Genomic DNA, 25938 nt, shown 5'->3' on the forward strand with positions numbered 1-25938 from the left:
ACCCGGGGAAGGGAGGAGCACATTAGAAACAGACGGTTACATGAGGGCTCACGTGGACAGCATTCATCCCCCTCAGAAATGGCCAATCTGTTGCATATGTGCCTTTCTCAGCGCTGTTTAAGTTTTAATTATCTTCCAACTGTCTGAGCTGCTGTTGAGGATCTCTGAGAGAACAAAGGCCGGCTGCGAGATTTTTCAGCAGTGCTCCTCTCTGCACACTGATGAAGTCACTAGCTGCCACTGCCCTTATTATCAGGTTAAATGAGAGTCTGACTGTGCTTTGGAGAGATGCCGAAAGGAGAAAAAATTAATCTTAAGCTCTGCCCCTTATTCAAAATCTTTTGTGGCAGAGAAAATGTGATATCCACTCCTGTTTAGGTGTTATGACCCAGAAGCAAGTCTGGCTTTGTTTTTCAAAAAAAAAAAAAAAAAAGAAAAAAGAAAGAGAGACTAGACCCTCTCCTATCCCCATCCCTTGGACTTTCAATAGTGCAGGTAATAACTTCTCTTCTGCCTCAGGGATGCTCCATTGTGAGCACCATGAAAGAAACATGCTTGTCATCAGAGATGGTACCTGTGCTGGTCCCTCTCTCTCTAAGCACTGCTCATGGGTCCAGGCCTCTGAGTTCTCAGTGTAGAGCTCCAGGTACCCCTGCCAGTCACTGAAGTTGAGGGATTAGTGGAAGCCTGTTTCCCACCTTCTAGCACAGACCTTTAGTGAAGAACAGAGTCCTGTGCTAAACAACACCCTGCTGAGAAGGAGGAGTGTGGTGTTTTTCTTGTGACTTGGGTTTTTTTTAATGTATTTGAATAAGGACTTCATGCCATTTTTGTGAATTATGCTATAATTTTGTGGAGACTTTGAAAGTATTGTAGAACCAGAATAATTAAAGTTGTTATGAGCATTACGTGTAACAGGCTAATCAAGAAGTGTGATGTACAGTGGCGAATTGCTAATTTGACCTGAGGATTATGCGGCAGAGATAACATTATCTTCATTTATATAGAACTTTCTATCTGGAGGCATCTCTCAGTGCTCTTCGAACCATATACATTATCTTGTTTGTTATCATAAGCACCATCATTAAAGCTGTAAAATGTATTCCAGGACAGTCTTTTGTTTGCAGTTTCCTACACTTAGAAGATGAGGGAGGGAGGGAGAGGTTGTATATTTTCTCTTATTTTTGGTATTTGCACCAGGGTTAAGTTTATCTAAAGTTGAGAACATGGTACCATGTAATGATTTAAAAAGAAGTGGGGGGGGGGGGGGGGACATTACTGCATTCCCTTAGGTCAGCGTGGAGTCTTAACCTTAAGAACTGCCAACGAGGAAGGCTCTGATCTATCTGTCATTTCCTGGCTCCTCTACCTTGTACAGTGTTAGGAGAGCTGCCTCTCCTTTGGTGGAGACTCAACCTAGGGAACAGGAAAGTGATCTGATCAAATTCCCCAAACCACATTCCCTCCATTCCCTCCAAGGTTGCAGACAGCAGCACTCAGGCTGTCACGACCATGAGCACCTGAAAGTGCTATGCTGTTTGAGTTCTTGCAGGTTTAAGGAAATGGACAAAATTAGATCCAGGCCACTGTTCCAGGCTTAACACACCCCTTCCCTTCCAGCAAGTCCGTAGAGACCTGTCACCACCAGCAGTAGAGAACAGCACAATTCCTGTTCTACACAGACCACTTAGAACTTACGTTACACGAACCGCACCTACCCACCCAAACCCAGTAACATCAGTACCTTCTATCTGCCTTGAGGGCTCGAGGGAACAGATCGGGGCCAGCCTCCTGCTTAGCCAGAGGGCTCTGATGAGTGCAGCAGTTGCGGTGACTCTCCACACAGGAAGGATGGTGTCTCCCTGCAGTGGGCATGCCCGGGAGATAGCATTCATATGGGTTATGAAGATGAGTGGCCAGCTCATGTCAAGGAGCAGATGGCTAAATGAGGTGTACCGGGAATGCTGTGAGATTCATGCTTGAAGGAACAGGAGGGAAGATAGCTTATGAGATAAAAACCCCAAATACAGTCTCCTTAATGTGAATATTTTAAATTGGCATTTACATTATACAGTTAACTTGGAGTGATGAGAAATGTAAGGGAATTACCGAATTAGTGAACAGCGATTAACTCAGAAGTAAAATTATATCATCTAAGTCGAAGGTTGTTTTACACAGCAGAGGAAGGATATTACTAAAACCTTGCCCGGTCTGTCATCGCCTAATTGAAATGTGTTCATTTAATATGCCCCATCCTTCAGAGTGCATAGCTCATAATTTGGGAGAGTGCTATCACTTAATCTAGTTATTTTTCCTGGTTCTTCCTTTGAATCCCGGTAAGACAGTGTGTGTGGCACATTCCCCAGGGATTTGTGTGACACTCAGAAGAATGAGTTTGTCTGTTCATTAACCTGTGAACTGGCGGGTCCCTTTGGAGAGTGAAAGGAACAAGTCACTCCAAGGTTAATGCTTGTTTGTCGGAGGTGAAGCCTCCAGGGAGACGCAGAGGGTGAGCAGGCCAGGATGCTCAAGGACTGCCCCATGAAACTCTGCACTGTGTCCGGATGCCAGATCCATGTGGCCAGGAGGGAGATTGCCGAGCAGGCTGGGTACCTCTGCGGATCACTTCCTCTGGTCAGGAGAAGGCTTCCCAGCAGTCAAGTGGGGTGGGGGTGGGGGCTGGCGTAAGTATATAGGGTTAACTTTCTACAAGGATCTAGGAGCAGTGTTGAAATATAAGAAACTGTGAACAGTTTCGGTGGATCTGTCTTTTACACAAGAAGGCAACATTGATTTCATGCATTTGCCTCCAATGGCTGAAATCTTTCCTTGAGTTGGAAAACATTTGATTTTGCGAGTGTTTGTGCACCTGTGCACAGGCACATTCCTAACCACAAGACGAAGGTGGAAGCGGTTTGTTATTCTCCAGTGTAAATGCCTCATGGACATGCAGTTATACTGACATTCAGGGGTTGAGCTTGAATAGCACCTGGTCTGAATTTCTGGGTAAATCAAATCTAAGTTCTGCTTAGTTCTCTGGAAAGTGGTATGTCCCTAATTCTGCCGTAATTCTTCTGGGCTCAGTTGGAGCTAGCCCTAAGGAGCAGGTAGAGGGTCTGAAGTCAAGTTCAAAGTCTACTTCAGTCCTAGCACACTGTATGTGTACAAAATGTACTTTATTCTGTTGTCTCTGGATTGGTTGTGATAGAAGCTTGTTTTCTTCAACAGATTTTCTTTTTACCCCCAGGTATATTCGAATAGTTGGGACTCACAACACAGTGAACAAGATTTTTCACATTGTGGCTTTTGAATGTATGTTTACAAACAAAACCTTCACTCTTGAGAAGGGGCTGATAGGTAAGTATCACAATTACATTTTTGTATATATGCTTAGATATTTTATCTTCAAATATTTTGCTATCTCATTAACTCATCTTAACCCACCTCTTAATCAGCTTTTGACTAAAAATTGGTTGATTTGAATGCCTTATGGCTGAGTAACATAGAAGAAGTCTTATATTTTTAGAAGTAGTCAAAATAATAATAACCTTAAAAAATATAAATATTGCACTAGGAGTTAAGAATTGATAATGTTCTAGTGATGCATTCAGACTTGCTATGTGAGGAATGCTTATGATAGTCAGGCAAAGCCTTTTACACCAAAGGCTTTTCTATATTTAATGGTAGGTAGGATCACGGAGGAAGTCTGTAGAATATTGATCCAACGCTCATGCTTTCCAAGGCTATGGAAGTATTTTGGCCTTTAATTGGATATGAATGCTGTGCTCACTGTGAGAGTATCTTCTTTTCATGGACACATCAGTCCATGTTTGCACTGTTTAGCCAAGCTCACCTTGGCTGAAAATGCCTGCCTGTAATTTAAATAAGACCGGAGTAACTGAATTGTCATTGTGAAAGTCAGGTTATCTTGTGGGAAATACTGTCTGACTGATCTTTCAGAAGAGTATTTTTAGTTGCTATTTGGTTGTGTTCTGTTGTGTTTTGTTTTTGTTTTAGATAATACTTAGCCTGGCATTGTTTACAGCCCATCCCGGGTCTTGGCACCCTAGATAGCGCGAGCCATGCCCCCGGCTTTTTATACACGTGCTGCAGAGATCCTAGTTTGACTCACTAGTGCCTCAGATCTGTGTCTTTACTGCAGCTTCTTTGGAAAGGGACTCTGTACGTTCAGGTGCCCTTGACTTGCTATTTCTAAAATAGAATTTTGTCCCTTTATAAAGGGATCCACGTCTTCTCTCCTTCTGAGGTCCCCTCCATCTGGGACGTAACATACAGACACACGTCCTGAAAACATGGTGATGACCAGAACAGGAAAGATGAGTGTAACTTGTAAATGTTTCCTAACTCTTGGGAAGGTCCTAAGTCTAAATTTCCTTAATACCTGCTGTGTCCTAAATGTAATCCTTTACTTAGGGAAGTTTGGAAGACTAATATTAATAGTGTAGCAGGAGTAGAAATTATTCCAATGTGTAGAGAACATTTAGGGCTCAACTAAGATAAATAATTTGGTATTACCTTTGTTGTGCATGTAACTTTTGATATTAAATACAAATGTTAATCACTGTGGCGACTTGTAAGTAATTTGAAAGTTGACAATGCTGAAACATTTCCTGGTATTGTTAAGGCTTTTAATTCTGTGGGCTGTATGGAATTGTGGTGATGGATGGTTGCAAGGAGGGCACATATTTTCACCTGCTACCCATGTTCTGTTATATGTGGGCCCCACTGTGCATGTGATTGTGTAGTTAGGGGTGTCCTTACCGAGAAGGATCTTAGAAACCCAACCACCTTCCTAGTCCTGGCGTACACACCATTTGGCTACCCATCTCGACCCCGTGCACTGCGTTCTTGAACATGCTGCATAGCAGGCACCCTCTACTTCAATCAGTCTCCCCTTCTTATTGGAGGAAGAACAGGTTTGTGGACATGGTAATTATCCAAGAAGCAGGTCTGTGTGGCATGAGAATCCATTACAGGATGAAACTCAGGATCAGTGGTGGTGAGGGATGTTGTTGTTGGTCTGCATTTTTTGTCCAAAGCGAAGTAGTCAGCATTATCAGAAGCCATAATGGTCTCAGACATGTCAGGGGATGAAAGAAGATTGCAGAGATGCAGGAAGTGTGTTTGGTTTCTGGTCAAACACTTTTCTTCGAGCCCTTTTCTCTGATGCTCATGAGTTTGAGTGCAGAGAGCACTGCAATCATCTGCCTGTCATCGTCCCTCAACTGAATGGGAGCAGTGGGGCAGGTTGGCAGGTATGTACGTGCACTTGGCGGTGGATGGCCTGCAGTGGGATCCTGTCTGGCCCTCCTCCTGCCATCCTCACAGCTCAAGCTGTCCCCACGCTGGGCAGACAGGGAGGCGGTGTGAGTCGTAGGGGAGTGCAGGGGGATTGCATTATCCTTGTCTGACATGGCAGCGCTGCTTAGTTTAAAGGGGCGTTTGAAATAGCAATGGCCAACTTTCCACATTGATGATCTCAGGTGCATTTTGGCTGCACGCAGGCCTCAGCCAGCCGCCCGTCAGGGGCCTCCAAGAAGGGAGTGGTTCTCCAATGGGGGCACAGTGTACGTCAGAATCATCTGGAGTCACTTTTAGATGGAGCTGCCTGCTGTTTACTCCTTCCTGTGCCCTGTGAAGTACACACTTCTTCCTTGAGAACCACTGCTATGCACTCCCGGCTTTCAGGGAGGAAAAAAGTAAAAAGTAACATAATATCGTCGTGAATGACTAGTAGGGTATCAGACCCTCCTTTTACGGTTTAAGATTCAGAACCTCTCTCTTTCACAGCTCCTGATCTTTGTTTCATAGTTCCCGCTACTCCCATTGGGGCAGTACTCTCCTTGTAGGCCTCAAGATTACTTTAAACATATTTGTGGTGGTTTTTTCTTTTAATCAGATTTTAGGATCATTTCTTACAACATACCATGATGCCAGGAAAAAGTAAGCTTTGTGTGGTTTTAGTCCTGTTTCCCAGCGGAGAGTTTCTTGCATGTCCATCCCTCACACATCTTCACTTGTGCAGATTTGTGGGGAAATCCCTGGGAACAGGCCCTACCTCGACCACACTGACCAGATCTGGTGTCAGCCTCTCCCAGCTCATCGGCTGCTGCCCCCACAGCCCCTTCTCATTTGGTGGCTGCTTCTGGATCGCGCTGGGATGTATCCTCGCCTGTGAGAGTCAGCCTGTGATGACCATCTCCTCTTTGTTAGGAGGTGTTGATAGAACTCTAACCTTCTGACCCGTGAGGCATGGAAGGAATAATTAGAATAGATATGACCACTATTTTACAACCATTCAACCTCCCAAAGAAGGCATTTGCTTTGCCTTAGCACTCCACCTTGTGATACACAATGGCATTTGCCAAGTCCTTGTACTTTTTCATAATAATTGCCAAAGCTTCCTTTCATTTAATCTTGCATTTAAATTCACTTACAGACAACCTACTTTTGTCTGTATGCTGCCCACTTCCTGTCTGTCATATTATTTTGACACCAGTCCCAGACATTTTATCATCTTATCCATAAATATTTCAGTATGTTGTCTCTAAAAAGTAAGACCCCCTTTTTTTGTACCCATAATGACGATGTCATTGTAATATCCCCAAATTGAACTGTAACTTTTTATTGTATTGTTTTTTAAGTTTATTTATTTATTTATTTATTTTTAATTTTTATTTACTTTTTGAGAGAGAGAGAGAGAGAGAGAGCAAGCATGAGTGGAGGAGGGGCAGAGAGAGAGAGAGAAAGAGACAGAATCCGAAGCAGGCTCCAGGCTCTGAGCTGTCAGCACAGAGCCCGACGCGGGGCTCGAACTCACAGACTGTGAGATCATGACCTGTGCTGAAGTCGGACGCTCAACTGACTGAGCCACCCAGGCGCCCCTATTTATTTATTTATTTATTTATTTATTTATTTATTTATTTATTTTGAGAGAGAGCGTGCACACACAAGCATGCGAGGGAGGGCAGAGAGAGAGAGAGAGAGAGAGAGAGAGAGAGAGAGAGAGAATCCCAAGCAGGCCCCACGCTGTCAGTGCAGAGCCCAACAGGGGGCTCAAACCAACAAATCTTAAGATCATGATCTGAACCAAAATCAAAAGTCAGACACTCACCTGACTGAGCCACCCAGGTGCTCCAGGATATTTAATACTCATAAAAAGTTACAGTTCAAGAGTGACTCTTGATTTCGGCTCAGGTCATGACCTCACGGTTCATGAGTTTGAGCCCTGTGTCAGGTTCTGCGCTGACAGTGAGGAGCCTACTTGGGATTCTCTCTCTTTGCCTCTTTCTGTCTCTCTCTCTCTCTCTCTCAAAAAAACATTAAAAAAAATATATCCAGTCCGTGCTCAGATGTCCCTAATTGGATCAAAGTCTAGAGTGAGTTTATGTGCTTTTACAGGTTATTTAAATCAGAATTCAGATAAGGTCCATACTATCAATAAACAGTATGACTTTTAAGTCTCTTTAAATCTGTAGGTTCCCTTCCACATTTCTGTCCATCTCTTTCTCTCTTGTTTTTCTCTCTATGGATTTATTTGTTGAAGAAACTAGGTTTTTGTCCTGTAGAGTTTCTAACAGCTAGATTTGGGTGATTAAATCCCCATGGTAACATTGTCATTTTTTTTGTTTTTTGTGGTATTTTTGGTAACTTAGTAGTTAGATAGAGACTTAATCTGATTCAGGTTCTGGGGGGTTGGTTTTGTTTTGTTTTTTGTAAAAATGCTGTGTAGGTGGTAGTATATATATGTTTATTAAGAAACACAGAAAATCTTTGATTGTCTCTCTCTTTTGGATGTTCCCCTTCATTCATGATTGTTTCCTGGATTCATTATTTCATAATTTGCAATTGCAAAATGATTATTTTCTTATCGTATCCTTCCTTCTTTATTTAGTGGCTAGGAAGAGAAAAATTTCCTCGACGCTTATTTGATAATTCTGAGATGCAATTGGCCAGGGAAAAGAAGGGTAAATGTCACACCCTTTCTGTGTATTTGCCATTTTCAGGTAGGTAGTTACCTACCCTCTTACACATGGGACCACTGAGAATTGTTGGTGGGGACTGTTGGCAGGGGAAGGGAGAGGAATACACATCATTTTCAATTTATGGGATTAAACAAATTGGACACCTTTTGATCACTTGCAGTTACTATTATTGACATTCAAGTTGTCCCCTTCTTTAGCCTTTTCATACTGGCTCTTGAGTCCTTCTGACATGACCTCCATAGTCCTTAATAATTCCTTGATTTCTGGCAGGACATGACATCCTGGGTTCGTTTTGTACATTTCCTGCCCCGATCTGGAATCAGCCATTTCTGCAAGAAGCCCTGCTTCCTTTCAGTGGGAAATGACATTTGGAAACCTCAGTCTAAGCCCTTGCTGCTGGGATGGTCACTATTTCTGGGTCTTTCCAGTGGATGGAACTAGGAAATGCGTGCACATTTCTTTATGTGTTTATCATATATTTGACAGGTTAAATATATCATGAGTGCATGCTGACACATCCAGTTAAAATTCAGTACGCAAAGTTTTTGTTTAGCCTTTCGTCTTGCAGCTCCTTTTTCCCATACTAAAAATCTTGGTTACCAGTGATACAGCACAATAATTCATTCGCTTTGTCCCCAGAACATACAAAACAGCCTCAGAATTACAGTATCATTGCTACCGTATGGTTACTGAAAATAGTTTAAGATTTTTGCAATTATTTTTGGGGCCCTTAGGGTATATCCCACTAGAGATATATATTAAAATTACTGTTATAAAGTCATCTAAAATAATTCTCTGTGTGGTCATGCCACTGTTTCAGTATACAGTTGGATTCATTTACTCCATTTTGCTTTCAGTGTTTGGGAATTGCCTTTAAAGATTTTTTGTTTTGTTTTATAACCGTGTAAACTATATACACAGTTCCAAAGTGAAGTCTGCAAAGAAGCTGTATTTAAAGAAATCTAGCTTCTGTTCCTGTCCCTTCTACTCCTATAGGTGATCTCTTTTCAAAACCCTTGAGTTTTTTGGGTTATCCTTCTATTTTAAATGATGAAAAATAAATAAACCAATATATTTTATTATGTTATATTACATATAATTTATATTTTGTATCCTCGTCAGTATTCTTTGAAAATTGGTAGCACACCATGTGCTATTCCTACTTTCTTTCTGTGGCTTGCCTTTTTGTACTTAACACTCCTCCCAGAACTAGCTATATAGGAGGGTACAATGCATTCCTTTTTCTAGCTGCATGGTAGTCATTAGAATAGATGTACTGTAGTTTATTTGTTCAACTAGTTCTCTGTTGATGAACATTTGGGTTGCTTTCTGTCTTCCCCTACAAATTGTGCTATTGCCTTGGGTAGAAGTCTTTTCCTGGTTTTCCGACTCTGTCCTTGGGCTAGATTCCTAGAAAGGGGATTATGTGGTCAGAGGGTAAATGCATGTTTAATTTTGCAAGGTGTTGCCAAAATCACCTCCACAGGGATTATACTATTTTGACGTTCTCATTGGCAGTATAGGAGAATGACTGTTTCCCCACAGTTTTGCCAGCGGAGGGTAGTATCACGCTTCTGGCTTGTTGCCAGTTTGCTAGGTGAGAAATGGTGTCTTCGTGCGCTTTTAACTATGTTTCTCTTTTGAGAGAAATTGAGCATCTTTTCGTATGTCTAAGGGCCATTTGCATTTTTTCTTTTTTAAATAGCTCTTCTCTTCTTATGAGTCTTGTAGATGAATAGAGAATATGCTTTTAGTAAGACTTGGGGGAGCAGTAAACACTTTACACTGATATTAGACTGTGGTATTTAGCATTACATGAGTCTAGTTTCCCTTCTTAAGGTCTCCTACTTCTTCTGGGAAACATAAGCTGTCATAAGTCCCTCTCCGTCCTTATCTTTGGCTCTACCGCAGCTTAAGAAAGAGATAGTAGGCTAGAGCATGGAGCCCTAGGCTCAAAATTCAAGGTCCTTTAATCCTTCCAAAGAACAAGAAGCTTCCAGTACCAGGTTTAGGCCTTTAAGGGCTACCTCTGTGTCTGCCGGGACGTATCCATGAGGACCAGTGGCTCTTTTGCTCTAGTTTCTTGTTAGTAATTGATGTAGGGCAACCCAAATACAGGAATTCTGTTTCTGAAGCTCTGGGAGCACTCACTGCCACCGCCACTGCCACCATGGAGTCGTGCTGTCTGCACAGGAACATGGGAGCCCGTGCTCATCTGCCACCAGAAGCAGATAGAAACATTTCCTTTCTTCCTCCCACTTTCCGGTCTCTCACTAGTTTCTTCTACTGGCAGAACTTCACCAAAAACCAAGCTGGCAAGCTTGGGAGATGTGGTTTGGGGAACGTTAGCCTCCGAGATACTCTGAGAGTATTTAGTTGGGCTCTGAAGGAGTAGAGATATTTTCTTGCCTGGTAAGAGAAGGCTTCTTGAAGAATAGTAGTATTCTGAGGGGTGCCTGGGTGGCTCAGTCGGTTGAGCGTCTGACTTCAGCTCAGGTCAGGGTCTCATGGTGTGTGGATTCGAGCCCTACGTCGGGCTCTGTGCTGACAGCTTGGAGCCTGGAACCTGCTTCGGATTCTGTGTCTCCCTCTCTCTCTCTGCCCCTCCTCCATTTACTCTCTGTTTCTCTCTCAAAAAAAATGAATAAATATTAAAAATTTTTAATGGTATTTTGAGCTGGGCCCTGAAGAATTCAATAAATAGTATAGAGCACTACAAAAGTGCTAATTCACATAGCAGCAAAAATGGCTGATGCTCAGTGCGCTCAGAAGAGCTGGAAGCAGGAAATAGAAATAGGTTGTCTATAGTTGCTCCTGTCATCTGAAAGTATTTTGAAATTGTAACAGTGTGTTTAGAATTCCGTTAAGTTCCTGGGGAAATAAACAGTTACAAATCTGTGCTGTGAAGGGCTTTTGGCATCCACTGAACTAAGAATATGACTTCTGTGCTTTGCAACTGTGTTTAAATAATAAGTGTACTCTGGAGCAAAAACAGAGATTTGGGGGTGGGAGAGTTCACTAGGGGGTGAACGTGTTACAATGTGGCATCGAAGCAAGCTTGCAGGAGGTGGCAGAGGGGCCCTAAAGACCTTAATGCATATGGTTTCCTAAAATGACACTACTGAGTGTGGACTAGTCTAGACCAAGAGGCTATGCTTTTCCCAGCCTATTTCTCTAACCAGATATTAAAGCTGGTTCTAATTGTCGGTGAAGCTTAACTTCTTTATCTACTGTAAATTACTTGGCATTAAGCAGACATTTATTAAGAGGCTGCCAAGTATATCTTAGGCACTGGGGATTGAAAAATACAGAGGTGTAGTTTCTGCCTTGGAGGATCGTGTGAGCTAATGGAGGAGAAAGACACTTAAATAGAAGGTGACAACACAGTAAAATAGTTCATCTATTGGGAGATTTCAGCAGATGCTACATGAACACTGGAATGGGGGCACCCAACCTGAGTTGGGGATGGTGTCAGGGAAGAGCCCCCAGTGGAGGTGATGAATGGGTCAGTCCCTGAACAAAGTCAGAAAGTGGAGGGTCAGGGGAAAATCACGGAAAATGATCAGTGTGTGCAAAGGCCTGTCTATCTCTGACCTTCTTCAAAGCTGGTGCCCGTTCCAGTGGACCACCTTGCATCTGGTCAAAGGGTTGGAGTAAGAGTTAAGTTAGTTGTGGTCTCTCAACCTTCCTGAGGAGAAGGTTAAGCACTGTCTTCTTACAGGATCTTAGAGTTTAAAAACAAACTCAGGGGCGCCTGGGTGGCTCAGTTGGTTAAGCGTCTGACTGCATCTCAGGTCGAAGTCTCGCGACCTGCGAGTTCGAGCCCCACGTCAGGCTTCGTGCCCATTGATCGGAGCCTGTTTCGGATTCCGTGCCTGCCGCTCTGTCTGACTCTGTCCCATCTGTTACCTGTGCAAAAGAAAGTAAATAAAGGTTAAAAAAAAAAACTTAAAAAAAAAAAAAATAAAAAAAAATAAAAACAAACTCAGATAAAGTAAATGCCCCACAGTAATGCCCACAGAATGTAACACAGTTTGCCTCCTTCCCTAGTGAGCCTGTGTTCGCCAGTGGAATGGGCTCCAGTTCTTACGTTGGGCAGAGGGCGAAGGAATGGTTAGAAAGCAACTTACTCATAACCATTTAGGATTCTCAGTCTAGTGTGTGGTCCTTGGTGCACATGGAAGTTTCATTTTCCTTTATACCTATATTTTGTTTCTGGTGGTGGTGGTGTTTTGTTTGAGAATAAAGACAACCTGAAAAAGATTTTATTGCTCTAATTTTACAGAATTTGCTTCTGTAATTTACAGGATTGATTTTTTTTTTGGATCCTACTTAATATATCCCCTTGTTTGTAACAGTGGTATAGTGGGGTGTGTGTGTGTGTGTCTGTTCATCCAGGTTAATGTAAACATGCACAAGTTGTCTTAAATAGGACATCATGGAGCATAAATCCAACATTATGCAATAGTATCACTTTCTCACAAACCATGGTTCTCCCTCAAACTAGCATTAAGAATAGCCACGTTGTAAATAGGCAGGGTGTTTCTCTGGCACCCACTATGAAGGATGTTCCAGTGGTCAAGGGGGTGTAAAATCTAATTTTGTTGGTCTAGTCCCTAGTGCAGGCCTCTACCCCAAACCTAGTAGGTAGTTTTTTAATTTAATATTAAAAAAATTTTTTTTTTACATTTGATTTATTTTTGAGAGAGAGAGAGAGACAGAGCACAACTGAGGGAGGGGCAGAGAGAGAGGGAGACACAGAATCCAAAGCAGGCTCCAGGCTCTGAGCTGTCAGCACAGAGCCCGACACAGGGCTTGAACTCACAAACCGTGAGATCATGACTTGAGCCCAAGTTGGATGCTCAACTGACTGAGCCACCCAGGCGCCCCTAATTTAATATTTAAATAGATAATACAAATATATATACTTATTTCCCCCTTTTTATTAAAAATCATAGCACATATTCTCATACATTTTTTTCAATTCGTGTTTCTTGGCGATCTTCCCTTACCAGTATACATAGAGCTTTCTCATGCTTTTGATTTTTACATTTGTGCAGTATTCCATTAAATAGAGGCCCTGTAATTTATTTAAACAGTCCCCTTTGATAGACATGTAGGTGTTTCCAGTATTTTACTATCAATAACAATTCAGTAATGACCCATTTTATAAATAGTGAGGCTTAATCAGAGGTGATTCTAATAAAGCCTAAAACAAACAAACAGACAAACAAAAATACCCATTATAATTCCCAGGACCAGCTATATAATTTGCAAGGCAGAAGGCAAAATGAAAACATGGAACCCCTGTTCAAAGAACAGGCAAAATGCTATTAAAGGTACTTGTTTCCCTTTTCTCTTTCTGCACATTACTCTATGTTCATCACATTAATTTTACACTTAATCCCCTTACTTATTTCACCCATCCCTCCATCCACCTCCCCTCTGGCAAGGAGAGTTCATTCTCTGCATAAGTCTATGTTTTTGTTCCCTTTTTTTCTTCATGTGTTCATTTATTTCTTAAATTCCACATATGAGTGAAATAATATGGTATTTGTCTTTCTCTGCCTTATTTCACTTAACAGTGCAGAGCCCGACATAGGGCTCGATCTCGTGAAACGTGGGGTCATGACCTGAGCTGAAATCAAACGTTGGCCACTTAACTGACTGAGTCACCCAAGTGCCCCCAACACTTGTTATTTCTTATCTTTTTTATTCTAGCCATTCTGACAGGTGTAAGGTGATATCACACTATGGTTTTCATTTGCATTTCCCTGATAATTAGTGATATTGAGCATCTTTTCATATGTTCACTGGCCATTTGTATGTCTTCTTTAAAGGCACTTTGAAAAAAATGTTTTTCCTTTCTTTTGCAATCTTTCTGGTTGGCGTGGTGTTGTGTGCGTGTGTGTGTGTGTGTGTGTGTGTGTGTGTGTGTGTATGTTTTCAACAACAGATTTATTTTTTTTAAAGGAATGGATTTTGAGGAGAAAAAAAACATGGGGCAGAGGTATGGAATAGAAAATAAATAGAATGTGAGCCATTTTGCTAATTGTTTTATGACCACAACAGATTCATGTGGAGAATTCCCTGTACAAAAGAACACAATAAAGGGGCAAAGATTGAGGTGATCCCTAAGGCGAGGCTGAAGATTTCAGTCTCTGGTATTTGGAATAGGCTGTGGTCCTTGTTTTTAGATGGGTCACTGAGTGTGTGACATAGCCCACATATTGGACAGCATAATGGCCACTTGACCCAGACAGAAGTAGCTTAAAGTGTTTGGTTTCATGTGTCACATAACTAGCCAGGTTCCTCCCTAGGATGCAGTACCAGGTTGGGGAGAGGAGCTACTTCTTGTCAAGCTCCTTCTTAATATGAGCTACAGTGGCTTTCTCCACGTTCCATTTCAACACCAAGCCCTGTTGCATCGCCTCCGACATATTGGCATTTTGGATCACAGCCTTCGATGGCACAGGGTTACAGGGGAACAGAGGATGGCCTACCACAGCAGTCTCCAGGGGGAGGGGCTGGTGACACTCAGACCCAGCGGGAGCCACCTTTGCTACCTAAGCCATGGAACATCTGGGGTGGCATGATGTTTCTGTTTACCATTTAATGTCATTCGAAGTAAAGAAAATTTAAACTTTTTCTGAGAGAGAGAGAGCATGAGCAGGGGGGAGGGGCAGAGGGAGGGAGGGAGGGAGAGAGACACAGAGAGAGAGAGAGAGAGAGAGCGCAAATCTTAAGCAGACTCCATGCTCAGTGTGAAGCCCAGTGCAGGGCTCAAGCTAATGACTGTGACATCATGACCTGAGCCTAAATCAGGAGTCGGACGCCTAACCAGCTGAGCCACCCAGGTGCCCTGAAAAAATAAACTTTTAAATTATTAGCACAAATTTTATTCATCTTTATATTATGTATTGGTGGTTTTATTTATTTTATTAAAAAAAAATTTTTTTAACGTTTATTTTTGAGACAGACAGAGAGAGAGACAGAGTATGAATGGGGGAGGGTGAGAGAGAGAGGGAGACACAGAATATGAAACAGGCTCCAGGCTCTGTGCTGTCAGCACAGAGCCTGACCCGGGGCTCGAACTCACTGGCTGAGAGATCATGACCTGAGCCAAAGTCGGACGCTCAACCAACTGAGCCACTCAGGCGCCCCATGTATTGGTGGTTTTAAATGCAGATAAAAGAGCATTTATCTTACGTGTGGAACCAAAATTTTACAGTTCACATTTGGTAGCTCATGTGTATGTGTTTAGTTCTTACCAGAACAGTGGAAATTCTGCGCAAAACTGAATTTTTTTATTTCACTTCTTAATTCACAGACATTCCATAAAAACTCTCCACCCTTGGCTTAATCGGTAAGCCTCCTTAATAAGGAAGGACTGAGGGGGAAAGGAACTATGGGTTGCCTGATCTTTCCCTTCCTTTTTTATCTTATTACTACCAGCATAAATATTTGGCTATAATAGGGAAACAGGAGTGAAAAAAGACAGAAGTTCCAAGGCAGTTCCTTGGTCATTAGTGCTTCTTGGAGCACTTGTTGCCTTCTTTCTCCCTTGGAGGCAAGTTCTACCTTGGGGAAGTGTGGCTTCTCTAGGCTGTCAGCAGCCTCACTCACTCAGTCACACTCACAGTGTGTTTACGTCGTCCTTGCTTTGAGTCTCATTCAGCACCTATATGGTGTGGGTTCACTGGAATTCTGTACTGAGGGGGCAGCAGGTAACTGTGGACACACATGTTGCGTATCTCCTGTATTCATAGGCTTGCTCCATAGTTCCATCAGACTTTACTTAAAAAACATAAATTCAGAGATAAGATTGTTAAGAATTTTAAGACCAATATAATAGAGTGTTAAACTCATGGCAGGTTGCTTCTGAGTGCAGGGCCTGTCTGAGAGCACTGGTTGCATGCCCATGAAGGGGCCCTGATTACCGCTGTTATTTAACATTGGTACGTCTGGAAGTTCTGGTGTGGGGACCCGGGGAAGAACACAAATAGGTGTGATAAATATTGAGGAAAAGGGACCAAATACCATTATTTGCAGATGAGATATGATAAGACATCCAAGGAAATGAACTGAAAAATTACTAGAAATAACAAGAACTCTGAGGAATGTAGCCAGTCACAATAATAAATACAAATAAAGTGTTCTCAAAACAAAAACAAAAACAACCCAGGGAAAATATAATGAGGGGAATTCCGAAATTCCATTCATAATAGCATTGAAAACTGCCAAACACCCAGTAACAACCCATGAGCCATACATTAGTCCATCCCTAGCCCTGTGGCCAAGGATCAGCCATCTCCAAACCCCTCTTACGCCTTTAGAGATGGGAGCAGGGTCAGGAAAGCAAAGGTGGGAGCCGTAACTGTAGATTATGAGGGGAGCACGCCAGGAAGATCTGCCAGAATTTTTAAACTTTTCTTCCCCTCACAAACAACAAATACCTACCAAGGAATAAAATTAATAAATCCACATGTTCTAATTAAAACTATAAGTCTTTAAGAAACACTGAATAATGGAAAGACGTATTTCTGGATGGAAAACTTTAATGCAGTAAAAATGTTGGTTCTTCCCATCTTAATCTACCAGTTTTATGCAGGACGACTCAGAATCCCAACTGTGCTTTAAAAACAAAACAGAACAAAAAACTTTGAGTTAAAAAGAATTTTTCCAAGAGAATAAATACATGGAAATCCCTTCCCAAAAACAGAAAAAAAAAAAAAAAAGAGAGGTCTAGTATTAAGGTATTAAAATTAGTACTACATACTGCAGTAGTATGGCATTAAATGCAAGAATAAACTGGTAGATAAATTAAGCCAACTCGGAATTAAATCTTAGCATATGTAAGAATATAGTGCAGGATAAAAATGACATTTCCCATGAGTTGAGAAAGGAAAGGTAATATAGTAAATGCTGCAGCAGTTGGTAACTAAAAACACCTGAGATTTTCCCCACATACCGTATACCAAAATAGTTTCCTGTTAAGAGTTAGATTGTATAGGGGCGCCTGGGTGGCTCAGTCGGTTAAGCGGCCGGCTTCACCCAGGTCATGATCTCGCGGTCCGTGAGTTCGAGCCCCGCGTCGGGCTCTGTGCTGACAGCTCGGAGCCTGGAGCCTGTTTCAGATTCTGTGTCTCCCTCTCTCTGACCCTCCCCCGTTCATGCTTTGTCTCTCTCTGTCTCAAAAATAAATAAACGCTAAAAAAAAAAAAAAAAAGTTAGATTGTATAATATTACTCCAGAAGAACCACAGAGAACTGTTAATAAGTATTTATCTGAGCTCAAGGTTGAGGAGGTACTTCCTCGGCACAAAAGCAAAGGCAGAAAGCACAAATAGAGCTCAGAGGTGTTTGACAAACTGGGAAAAAATAATTGCAGCATACATGAAAATGAGTAATTACCTTTAATATAAAGAAAGTACTTTCAAACGAGTAAAAAAGTTGTGGATTCCCAGGGTACGTGTGTGACTCAGTCAGTTAACTGTCCGACTTCGGCCCAGAGCATGAACTCACGGTTCATGAGCTCTGAGCCCTGCATTGGGCTCTGGGCTGACAGTGTGCGGAGCCTGCTTGGGAATCTCTCTCTGCCCCTTCCCCACTCACTGTCCCTTTTCTCTCTCTCTCTCAAAATAAATGAATAAAATAAATTCATTAAAAAAAAATGAATTCCCAGCAGGTAATGTGCACAAACAGCAATTTATTAAAAAGGAAAGAAAAAGCATAATTGTCAATAAACTTGACAAGAGTGTGGCCTCACTAATAATCAAAGAAATACAAACTAAGATACCATTTTTGTCCTCTTTTATCGGCAAGTATTTTTAATTTAAAATTTTTCATTTACATGAGCAATACAATCATTTCTCACCAAAACACAAACACAAAAATATATACAGTGAAATAAGATATTTCCATTTTAACATGTATTAGCCTAGTTATTGCTAAACTTGAGTATCTTTATGTTTATTGGCCATTCCTACTTTTTTTATGAATTATATCTTCATGTTCTTTCTCAACTTCTTTTTTGATTGCTTGTGTTTTTTATTATTTGTAGATTATGGATAATCATTCTTTGTCTTTTATACATGTTGCAAATATCTTCTCCCTCACTGTTATTTTAACTTTGTGATGTCCTTGTTGTGCAGAAGTTTTTTATTTTGACTTAGTCATACCTGTCAGTCATTTCTTTTCTTGCTTCTGGATTTTGTGACTTGCTTCGAAACTCCATCCTCAGCCCAAAATATAAAAATGTGCTCCTCTTTCACTGTTGTCAGTGGTTCGTTCTTGTTGTCTTACTGCTACATGTGTGTGTAGCATTTAGCTCTTCAATCCATTTAAGTTTTATTCTGTGTTTGGTCTGAGGAAGGGGTTCCCCTTTTATTTCTAAAATATGTGACAAGTTGGGGGCACCTGGATGGCTCAGTCAGTAGAGCATGTTACTCTTGATCTCACGGTTGTGAGTTCAAGCCCCATGTTGGGCATAAAGCCTACTTAAAAAAATAAATAAAAATAAAATACGTGACCACTTGTTCTGAAATCCTTTATTGATTATTTCATCCTTTCCCACATTGATTTAAAATAGCAGGTATCCTGGATCTCTCCATCCTAGATTCTGTGACACATCATTTAAATAACTGCAGCTTTATAATCTATTTTGCTGCCTAGTATTGCAAATCCACATTTATAGCTATTCTTTTTCTAAATTTTCTGGGCTATTCTTTCAGATTTTCTTTTCCAATGAACTTGAAAATCAGCTTGTCAAGTTTCATTTCAAAATCGTGTTGGCAAAAATATTTTAAATGAAAATACTTCGTATGAGTGAGGCTGTCACGATATGGGCAATGTCATACTGTGGAGAAACGTGTAAGTTTTCTTGAAGGCAGTTTAGCAATAGATGAAGTGTCTTGAAAATACCCCTCAATCTACTACTTTAGTAATTTATCCTAAGGAAATATGCAGGAAGAACATTTCTTTTACATGAATGTATAATGCAGTGTCATATTTATGATAACCAAAAAAGTGGAAGGACTGCAATGTCTAACAATAGGGGCATAGTGAAATAAATTCTGGCACGTTCACACATCAAAATTTCTATATAATCATTCATAACATAGGGAAATGCTCGTAATATAAAGTAGAAGCAGGATGCCATCTTTATAGCCAAACTGATGCCAGTATTTTAAAGATAGTATGTGTATTTTTATATGTTTGTATATTAATTTGCTAGGGCTGCCATAAAAAAATACCAGAGCCTGGGAGGCTTAAACAACAGATGTTTACTTTCTCCCAATTGTAGAGGTTGGAAGTCCAAGATCAAGGTGTCGGCAGGTTAGGTTGGTCCTGAGGCCTCTCTCCTTGGCCTGCTGATACCTGTCTTCTCACTGCGTCTTCACGTGGGTTTTTCAGCATGCACTCCCATCCCTGACGTCTCCTCCTCTTCTGATGAGGACATCGGTCCTGTTGGAGCAGGTTTCCACCCTTATTTAATCTTGATTATCTCTTTAAAGGTCCTATCTCCAAATACAGTCACGTTCTAGGTTAGTGGGGGTTACCCCTTCACATTATGAATTTGCAGGGTACGGGACACAATTCAGTCTATAACAGTTCATGAAAACAGCCCTTGTTATAACAGGACAATAAGAAGAACATCAAAATGTTAATTGAGGTTATCTGGATGATGAGATTGTAGGCAATTTTAATTTTTTAATTATATTCTCTGCATTTACATATTTTCTTCAGTGAATGTGTGCTACTTTTATGATCAGAAAAAAATATTAATGTTTCTTTTTCAAATAAAGCTATTTCCACACTGCCTATCCTAAGAGAGAGACAAGGCAGGGTGGATAGGGCCAGCACCGGTGCCCTCCAGGCACCACAGCACCCCACGTGCTCCCAAATATAGCCCACTAAATTAAGTCCTATTTCTGGGTTAGGTAGGGGAGTTTCTTTGTGAAGTATAGTGATTCACCTGATGATGATTCTGTCAAGTAAACCAGGAGTCCCTGAGAATCTAGATGAAAGATGCCAAACAAAAAAAAAGAAGATATACTGTATAATTCCACTTACAAGCAATTCTAGATCATACAAATTCACATATACTAACAGAAAGCAGATTCACAGTCCTCTGGGGCTGGGGGAGGGATTACAGAGGGGCATGAGGAAGCTTTCGAGGATGATGGAAAGGTTTGTTATCTTGATTATGCTAATAGTTTCATGGGTGTGCACATATGTCTAACTCATCAAATTCTACATTTCAAATATGTGAAATGGTCTGTGTGTCAATTATACCTCAAGAAAGATGTTTAAAAATGAGAAGAGGGAATTGGAAGGAAAAATTCCAATAGCCTTTGGGGCCTTACAGTATTCCTTATTTATTAAAATAGCAACGCGAGGGCCGTGCTTCTGTGAATCAAATGAAATCCTTGGGATTTGGAAGCTGTTGGAGTAGGCTGCTGTGTAAAATGTTTTGGGAGGGGACCTCTAAACCTGATGGCCTTTTCCTGCCTCATAATTCAGTGTAACAGGGCTTGGGTGTGTCACTGATTTGAGTAAAATTAAGTGATTGCATGATACTGGGTGCCTGGTAGGTGAGCCAGTCCGGGACACAGCAATCTTTTTGAATTTATTGGCTCGTTAATATTGTGAAGATGGGTATGTTTCTTTTATAGCTGCATTCGATACTTAGCTTTTTAAAGACAGGAACTGGTACAGTGCTACAAGAGAGAAATGTACTTAAAATCACAACATTACCTGTGGTAAAATTATCATAAAAACCACCCAGTACTGAAGCAGGGGATTACTTCAATCCTGCCCTCATAATGACAGGCAATGGTCGTTGGTGAAGTTGTTTTCCATGAAGCTGTGTTGAAATCAACTAAAATGGCAATAAAGTGGAGTGTAAAAATGAGGGGCTCAAGTGAGATGTAAAAGTGCAGAAGGTGTTAGATGTTCAAATTAGAATCTTCAGGAAATGATTCTGTAAAATATTAAAGATGAATTGATTGAGTTCTAACTTCAGGACTGTAGGCACCACAGGCGGCCCTTGTGCCTGCCGGAGGCAGACGCTGCACCCCGGTCCTAACTGGGCAGCTACTGCTTTGCTATTGGCCAGCGAAGCCGGCTGACACAGCAATGGTCTTTGGTGGCAAACGATAGTTTAGGGAAGAGCTTAGAGCCCCATTTCCTTCCTTCTTGCTCAAAACCAAGGAGCCAGTTGACCCAGGAGCATTATCAGACTTTTTCCCAGTGATCCTTTGATGAATGTTCAGTGGTTGCTGGTTATAAAAAACTGGAAGCACACCTCAGTAAAACCTCAGCGAGCTGTGGAAGCACACGAAGCCATGTATCATCAGAGATATTTTTATATTATAGAAATAACTTATATCGATGCTGCATTCCAAATGTCAAATGTATTCCCTTCTTGGCCCCACGGCCACTCCCATCCGAGTGCGAGCCACCACTGGCTCTAGCACTGCTGTCATGCCTGGCTACTCAGCAGGGTCCCGCATCCTCTCCAGCCCTTCCCGTTGTTCTCCACACCCCCATGGAGCACTCCTTTGCCCAGAGTCACTCAGAGCCTTCCCGTTCCTCTTAAGAGAAATTCAGTCCTCACCGTGGCTTGTGAACCCGTGTGTAAGCTGGAGCCCGCATACTTGCTTCAGCTTATACCAGTTCCCATCTAGCCTTCTGCTGTTCAAGCCGCAAGCCTTCTCTTCATTCCCAGAACGGACAGGGCATTCTCTGACCACGGGGCCTTGCACTTGGCATTCTCTCCGGAATGTCCCTTACTCTCCCCCCATTACACCTCACCCCCTTTATCTAGGTAACCTCCTATTGATCCTTTAAATTTCAGTTTAAATGTTACTTCTTAAGAAAAGTTTTACCTGACCCTCTACCTTTGTATGATGCTAATAGATATGGATTTTTTTCCCTTCAGAAGCTCTTAGTTTTATTTGCAATGATACATTTTATTCACATGGTTTGATAATAGAAGGGACCGTGTCTGTTTTGTTCACTGCTATATTCCCAGGACGTGGAATCCCAATACTCAATAAATGTTTATTGAATGGATGGATGGACAGAATGGTGTGCTGCATTCTGAGGACCAGAAGATTAGCCCAGATTCTGGTTCCCACTCTGCTGCCGATTTGCCATGTAATATAAGACAGCATCTCTCTGAGACTCAGAATTCTCAGCTATAAAATGAAAAAACTAACCGAATGATCTGTTTCTTTTTTGTTTTGTTTTTAAATAAGCATCCTTTGGGTGTAGATAATTGTGTTAATCATATACCTCAGGGCATTAATACATCATCCTCGGTGTTCCAAGCAAGGCCTTTTTTTAAATTTGTGTTTCTTCTTTGCTTTGAACCCTGCTTCTGTTCTCCTTCTCTGTGACATCATCTTGAGCATGTTTGGCTATATCCTTAATATGCACTTATATTTGTAAAATCTATAACATTGGCATGTCTTGTATATGTGTTTTCATCTTCAAAAATGTTCGTATGCTATAAATCTTATTCATTTTCATACTTTTCTCAAGGAATATTATGTTTTTAAGACCTATGTATCATTGCTTCTTAATGTGACTTAGCATTCCATCATAATAATTATAAATATATTAACAAACTTATATAGTCCTACTTTTTGCCAGACGCTATCTAAGCTCTTATGTACAATCATTTAACCCTCTCAACCGTCTTGTAAGGTAGGCAGTTATTCTCTTACCTGTTTTACTCATTCATTCCCCATTGTGATGGATACCTAGGTTGCCTCCAGATTCCTGCTCTCAAAAACAGCCCTGTGACGAATGTCCTTGTATCTATCTCCTTTGTACCTGCATGGGGATTTCTCTGGGACCTGTATTCAAAGTATGATCCTTGAGCACTAAAGCACACGGCTTTCATTCTGCCCCTTGCTGCCAGATTGCCTTCCTGTATGGCTGCTGCTGGTTCGCATTCCCAGCACCAGGAGTGCATGAGAGCGCTTTTCCTCCCCATCCCCTTAACCCACATACAAGGTGGGTGTTCTGTTCTTTGCCCTTACAGTGACCTGATGGCCCTAAGGTCATAGTGTTGTTCAATTTGCACTTCTTTCATTCCTAGTGAGTTTCTTGCCACTGCTGCTGCTACCACCCCAGTGCAAGCCACCACCATCCCCCCAACTGCTGCGTAATGTTTCTGCCCCTGGCTCTTCCCGCATCCTCTCTAGTCCTTCCCACTGTTCTCACACTCGAGCCAGGGTGAGCCCATTGGAACACCCTTTTGCTCAGAATCACTCAGAGTTTGTTTTTTTTTTTTTCTTTAATCCATTGAAATGATAGATGCTCTGATGATGACCCCTACTTGCATTCCTAAGATAATTGCTACTTGAACATGATGTATTTTCTAAGTAATTGGATTTGGTGGTGGTTAATATTTATTTTAGAATATTTATACCTATTTTCTTTCTTTCTTTCTTTCTTTCTTTCTTTCTTTCTTTCTTTCTTTCTTTCTAGTTAGTTAGTTAGTTAGTTAGTTAAAGTAATTTCTGTGCCCAACATTGGGCTCAAATTCACAACCCCAAGATCAAGAGTCTCATGCTCTTCCAACTGAGCCAGCCAGGAGCCCCTACGTCTATTTTCTTAAATAAAATGGGCCTGTAAATTTCTTTTTTTGACCCATCTCTAGGTCAGTTCACAACCAAAGTTATATTAAAATTACTTGAGCAGCTTTCCCTCCTTTTCTGTTTTCTGGATCAATTTGTAATAAGAGATAAATTATTTATTCCTTGAACTGAAAGGTTCTCAAGGTTCTTTTCTAACTATAACTTCGATGACTTGATGAGCTCTGGTAGCTATGGGTTTCTTACCAGTGTTTCACTGGTCTTGTGGATTAGCCAAGCAAATTCACAAGTATTCATCACCTCAGTGATACAAGAGAGGGTTAACCGACCGTGCATGCAAAAATGGTGTGTTTTCCATCGTGTGTACAGATGGCTGTAAACAGGAGCTCCATGACCAACTCATAACTATTTTCATCCATGCATTGGTTTTACTAAATTGTAACCACAAAAATTTCGTATAAATTATATCTAATACATTATAAAGGAGCTTTCTTGGCCTTACTCTCACCCCAACTGACTTCCTGGACTCTCATTTCCTTGCCCATAGAAATACACTGCTTTATTTTATTCCTTCCTCCTCCCTTCTTTCCTCTTCTCCTTCCCATCTTTCTGATTTTTATGGCTCTAGAGAAAAATTGGGTTCTTTGAGCCTAAAGACAGAGGCATTGCCAGAAGGGGTGAGTTTTGCAAAATTGGAATTGTAGGTAATGGAGGGAGGAGATTCAATCTCTGCAAATTTAGCAGGTGATATAGAAGAAATTCTCATGCAGGTGCATATTCCATGGTGAAGAGCTTCTGGGGCAGACACAGGGTGTTGGTGTCTATACCCAGTGGCTTTGGAGAACTTGAGCAGTTACACACTCACTCTTGTGAGCTTAAGCCACTTGGACAACTGCATCATGATTCTCTGAATCTCAGTCTCAGCTGGGACATGTGACATCACTATTCTGACATCTCCCATTCTTCTTAGTACATACCACTTTAAACCATAATAGTAATTTTTATATCATGTTATTTTTATTTCTCATTTGGCTGAGGACACAGTGCATGCAGAGAACATTACTCGTCAGACAGCGACTACCCGGCACACACAGTCCATATAATGGCAGTTAAGCTGAGATCCAGAGACTGACAAACAAGCTATAAAATCTAAAAGGCAGGATTTCTTGTGGTAGATCGGTTATAATAATTTTATGCCTCAGTATTTTACATTTGTGACATTTTGTATAATAAACAATTAACTGCCTGCTTTTGACATTTGAAAGTTAATGTGAAGAGAGTTATAAAACAGACACTGTAAACATCACCTCCCAAAGTGAAGTGGTAAATGGCTATCGGCCTCTGGGAGGGTAAGACCTAATTATTCCTCACAGTGCACTCTGTACCTTTTTACTACCAGTTTGGTTTTCATTGTCTTTGATAAACAAGATAATTGATATAAATGAGTGTGATCCTGTAAAATGGTTCCCCAATTGCAGATTTTCATGCTGGAGGTATAATTTTCCTTATGGCACATTACTGTTAATCTTTAAATGGATAGGTTGGTTAATCTGCCTTCCATGAGAAGACATTAGGTGACTTACTCCTTAATCAGAGCTGATAGAAAAAAAACATTGGGTGTAGCCAGGGCACAGGAAGAAATGACTCATGGTCACATTAACGAGAAAGAGCATGTGGATTTTTGATCAGGAGGTTCAGAGTTGGGAATGCCAGAAAGCGATGTTGGAGAAGAAGCCACAGCCCTCAGGAAGAGGACACAGGCAGTGTATGTTGAAAAGTGAGGCCTCAGCGCATTGGGCTTTCCCCTCTCCTTCTCAGTTCAAATGCTGATTCCAGTTCAAATGCTGATTCCACTACACTGACTGATGAACTGAGGATCTTAAACAGGCAAGCCCTAACGTGTTTGCTTCCTCTTATCTTGTGGTAAAGGACTGGGGCTTTTTGTCCCATAAATTAGCCCTCAACATACTTGATCTTCAGTTGGGAGGCATTCTTTAGGAAATGTCAAGAGCCAAGGCAGCAGAGGAAGCATGTAAGCTTGCACCCAGTTGGGAAGTCTGTTTAACATCATTGGCAGTTTGCTTTGAGGAACCCATTTCTCTTTATGCATAAAGGACAGCAAGGAAGAAAGAATGAAAAAAGAAAGTGGACAAACGCTTAGGAGAGAGTATAAAATGGCTTATCCATGACTTCTCTTAGGGGAATGTTACCACTCAGAGTCAGGGCAGTTTAAAAAAGCAATAATTAATAATCAGTTACTTGTCTAGGGCATTCTAATATTTAGTTTTAAAAACTAATTTAAACTCATGGCAGGGAAGGCCA

The 25938-nt window shown here is 41.3% G+C and overlaps 1 protein-coding gene across 2 annotated transcripts in view; it reads left to right on the forward strand.

The window, feature by feature from the left end:
• BTBD9 (BTB domain containing 9) overlaps window positions 1-25938 on the forward strand; it is a 411249-nt gene that overhangs the window by 263765 nt on the left and 121546 nt on the right. For both annotated transcript variants that reach the window (XM_019457009.2, XM_019457012.2), the window contains exon 7: window positions 3248-3357. In XM_019457009.2, coding sequence (XP_019312554.1) covers window positions 3248-3357 — 110 coding nt within the window. The remainder of the gene's footprint in view (window positions 1-3247; window positions 3358-25938) is intronic.

Source organism: Panthera pardus, unplaced genomic scaffold, assembly GCF_024362965.1.
Source record: "Panthera pardus isolate Hobbes unplaced genomic scaffold, ASM2436296v1 HiC_scaffold_17, whole genome shotgun sequence".
NCBI classification, from domain to species: domain Eukaryota; kingdom Metazoa; phylum Chordata; class Mammalia; order Carnivora; family Felidae; genus Panthera; species Panthera pardus.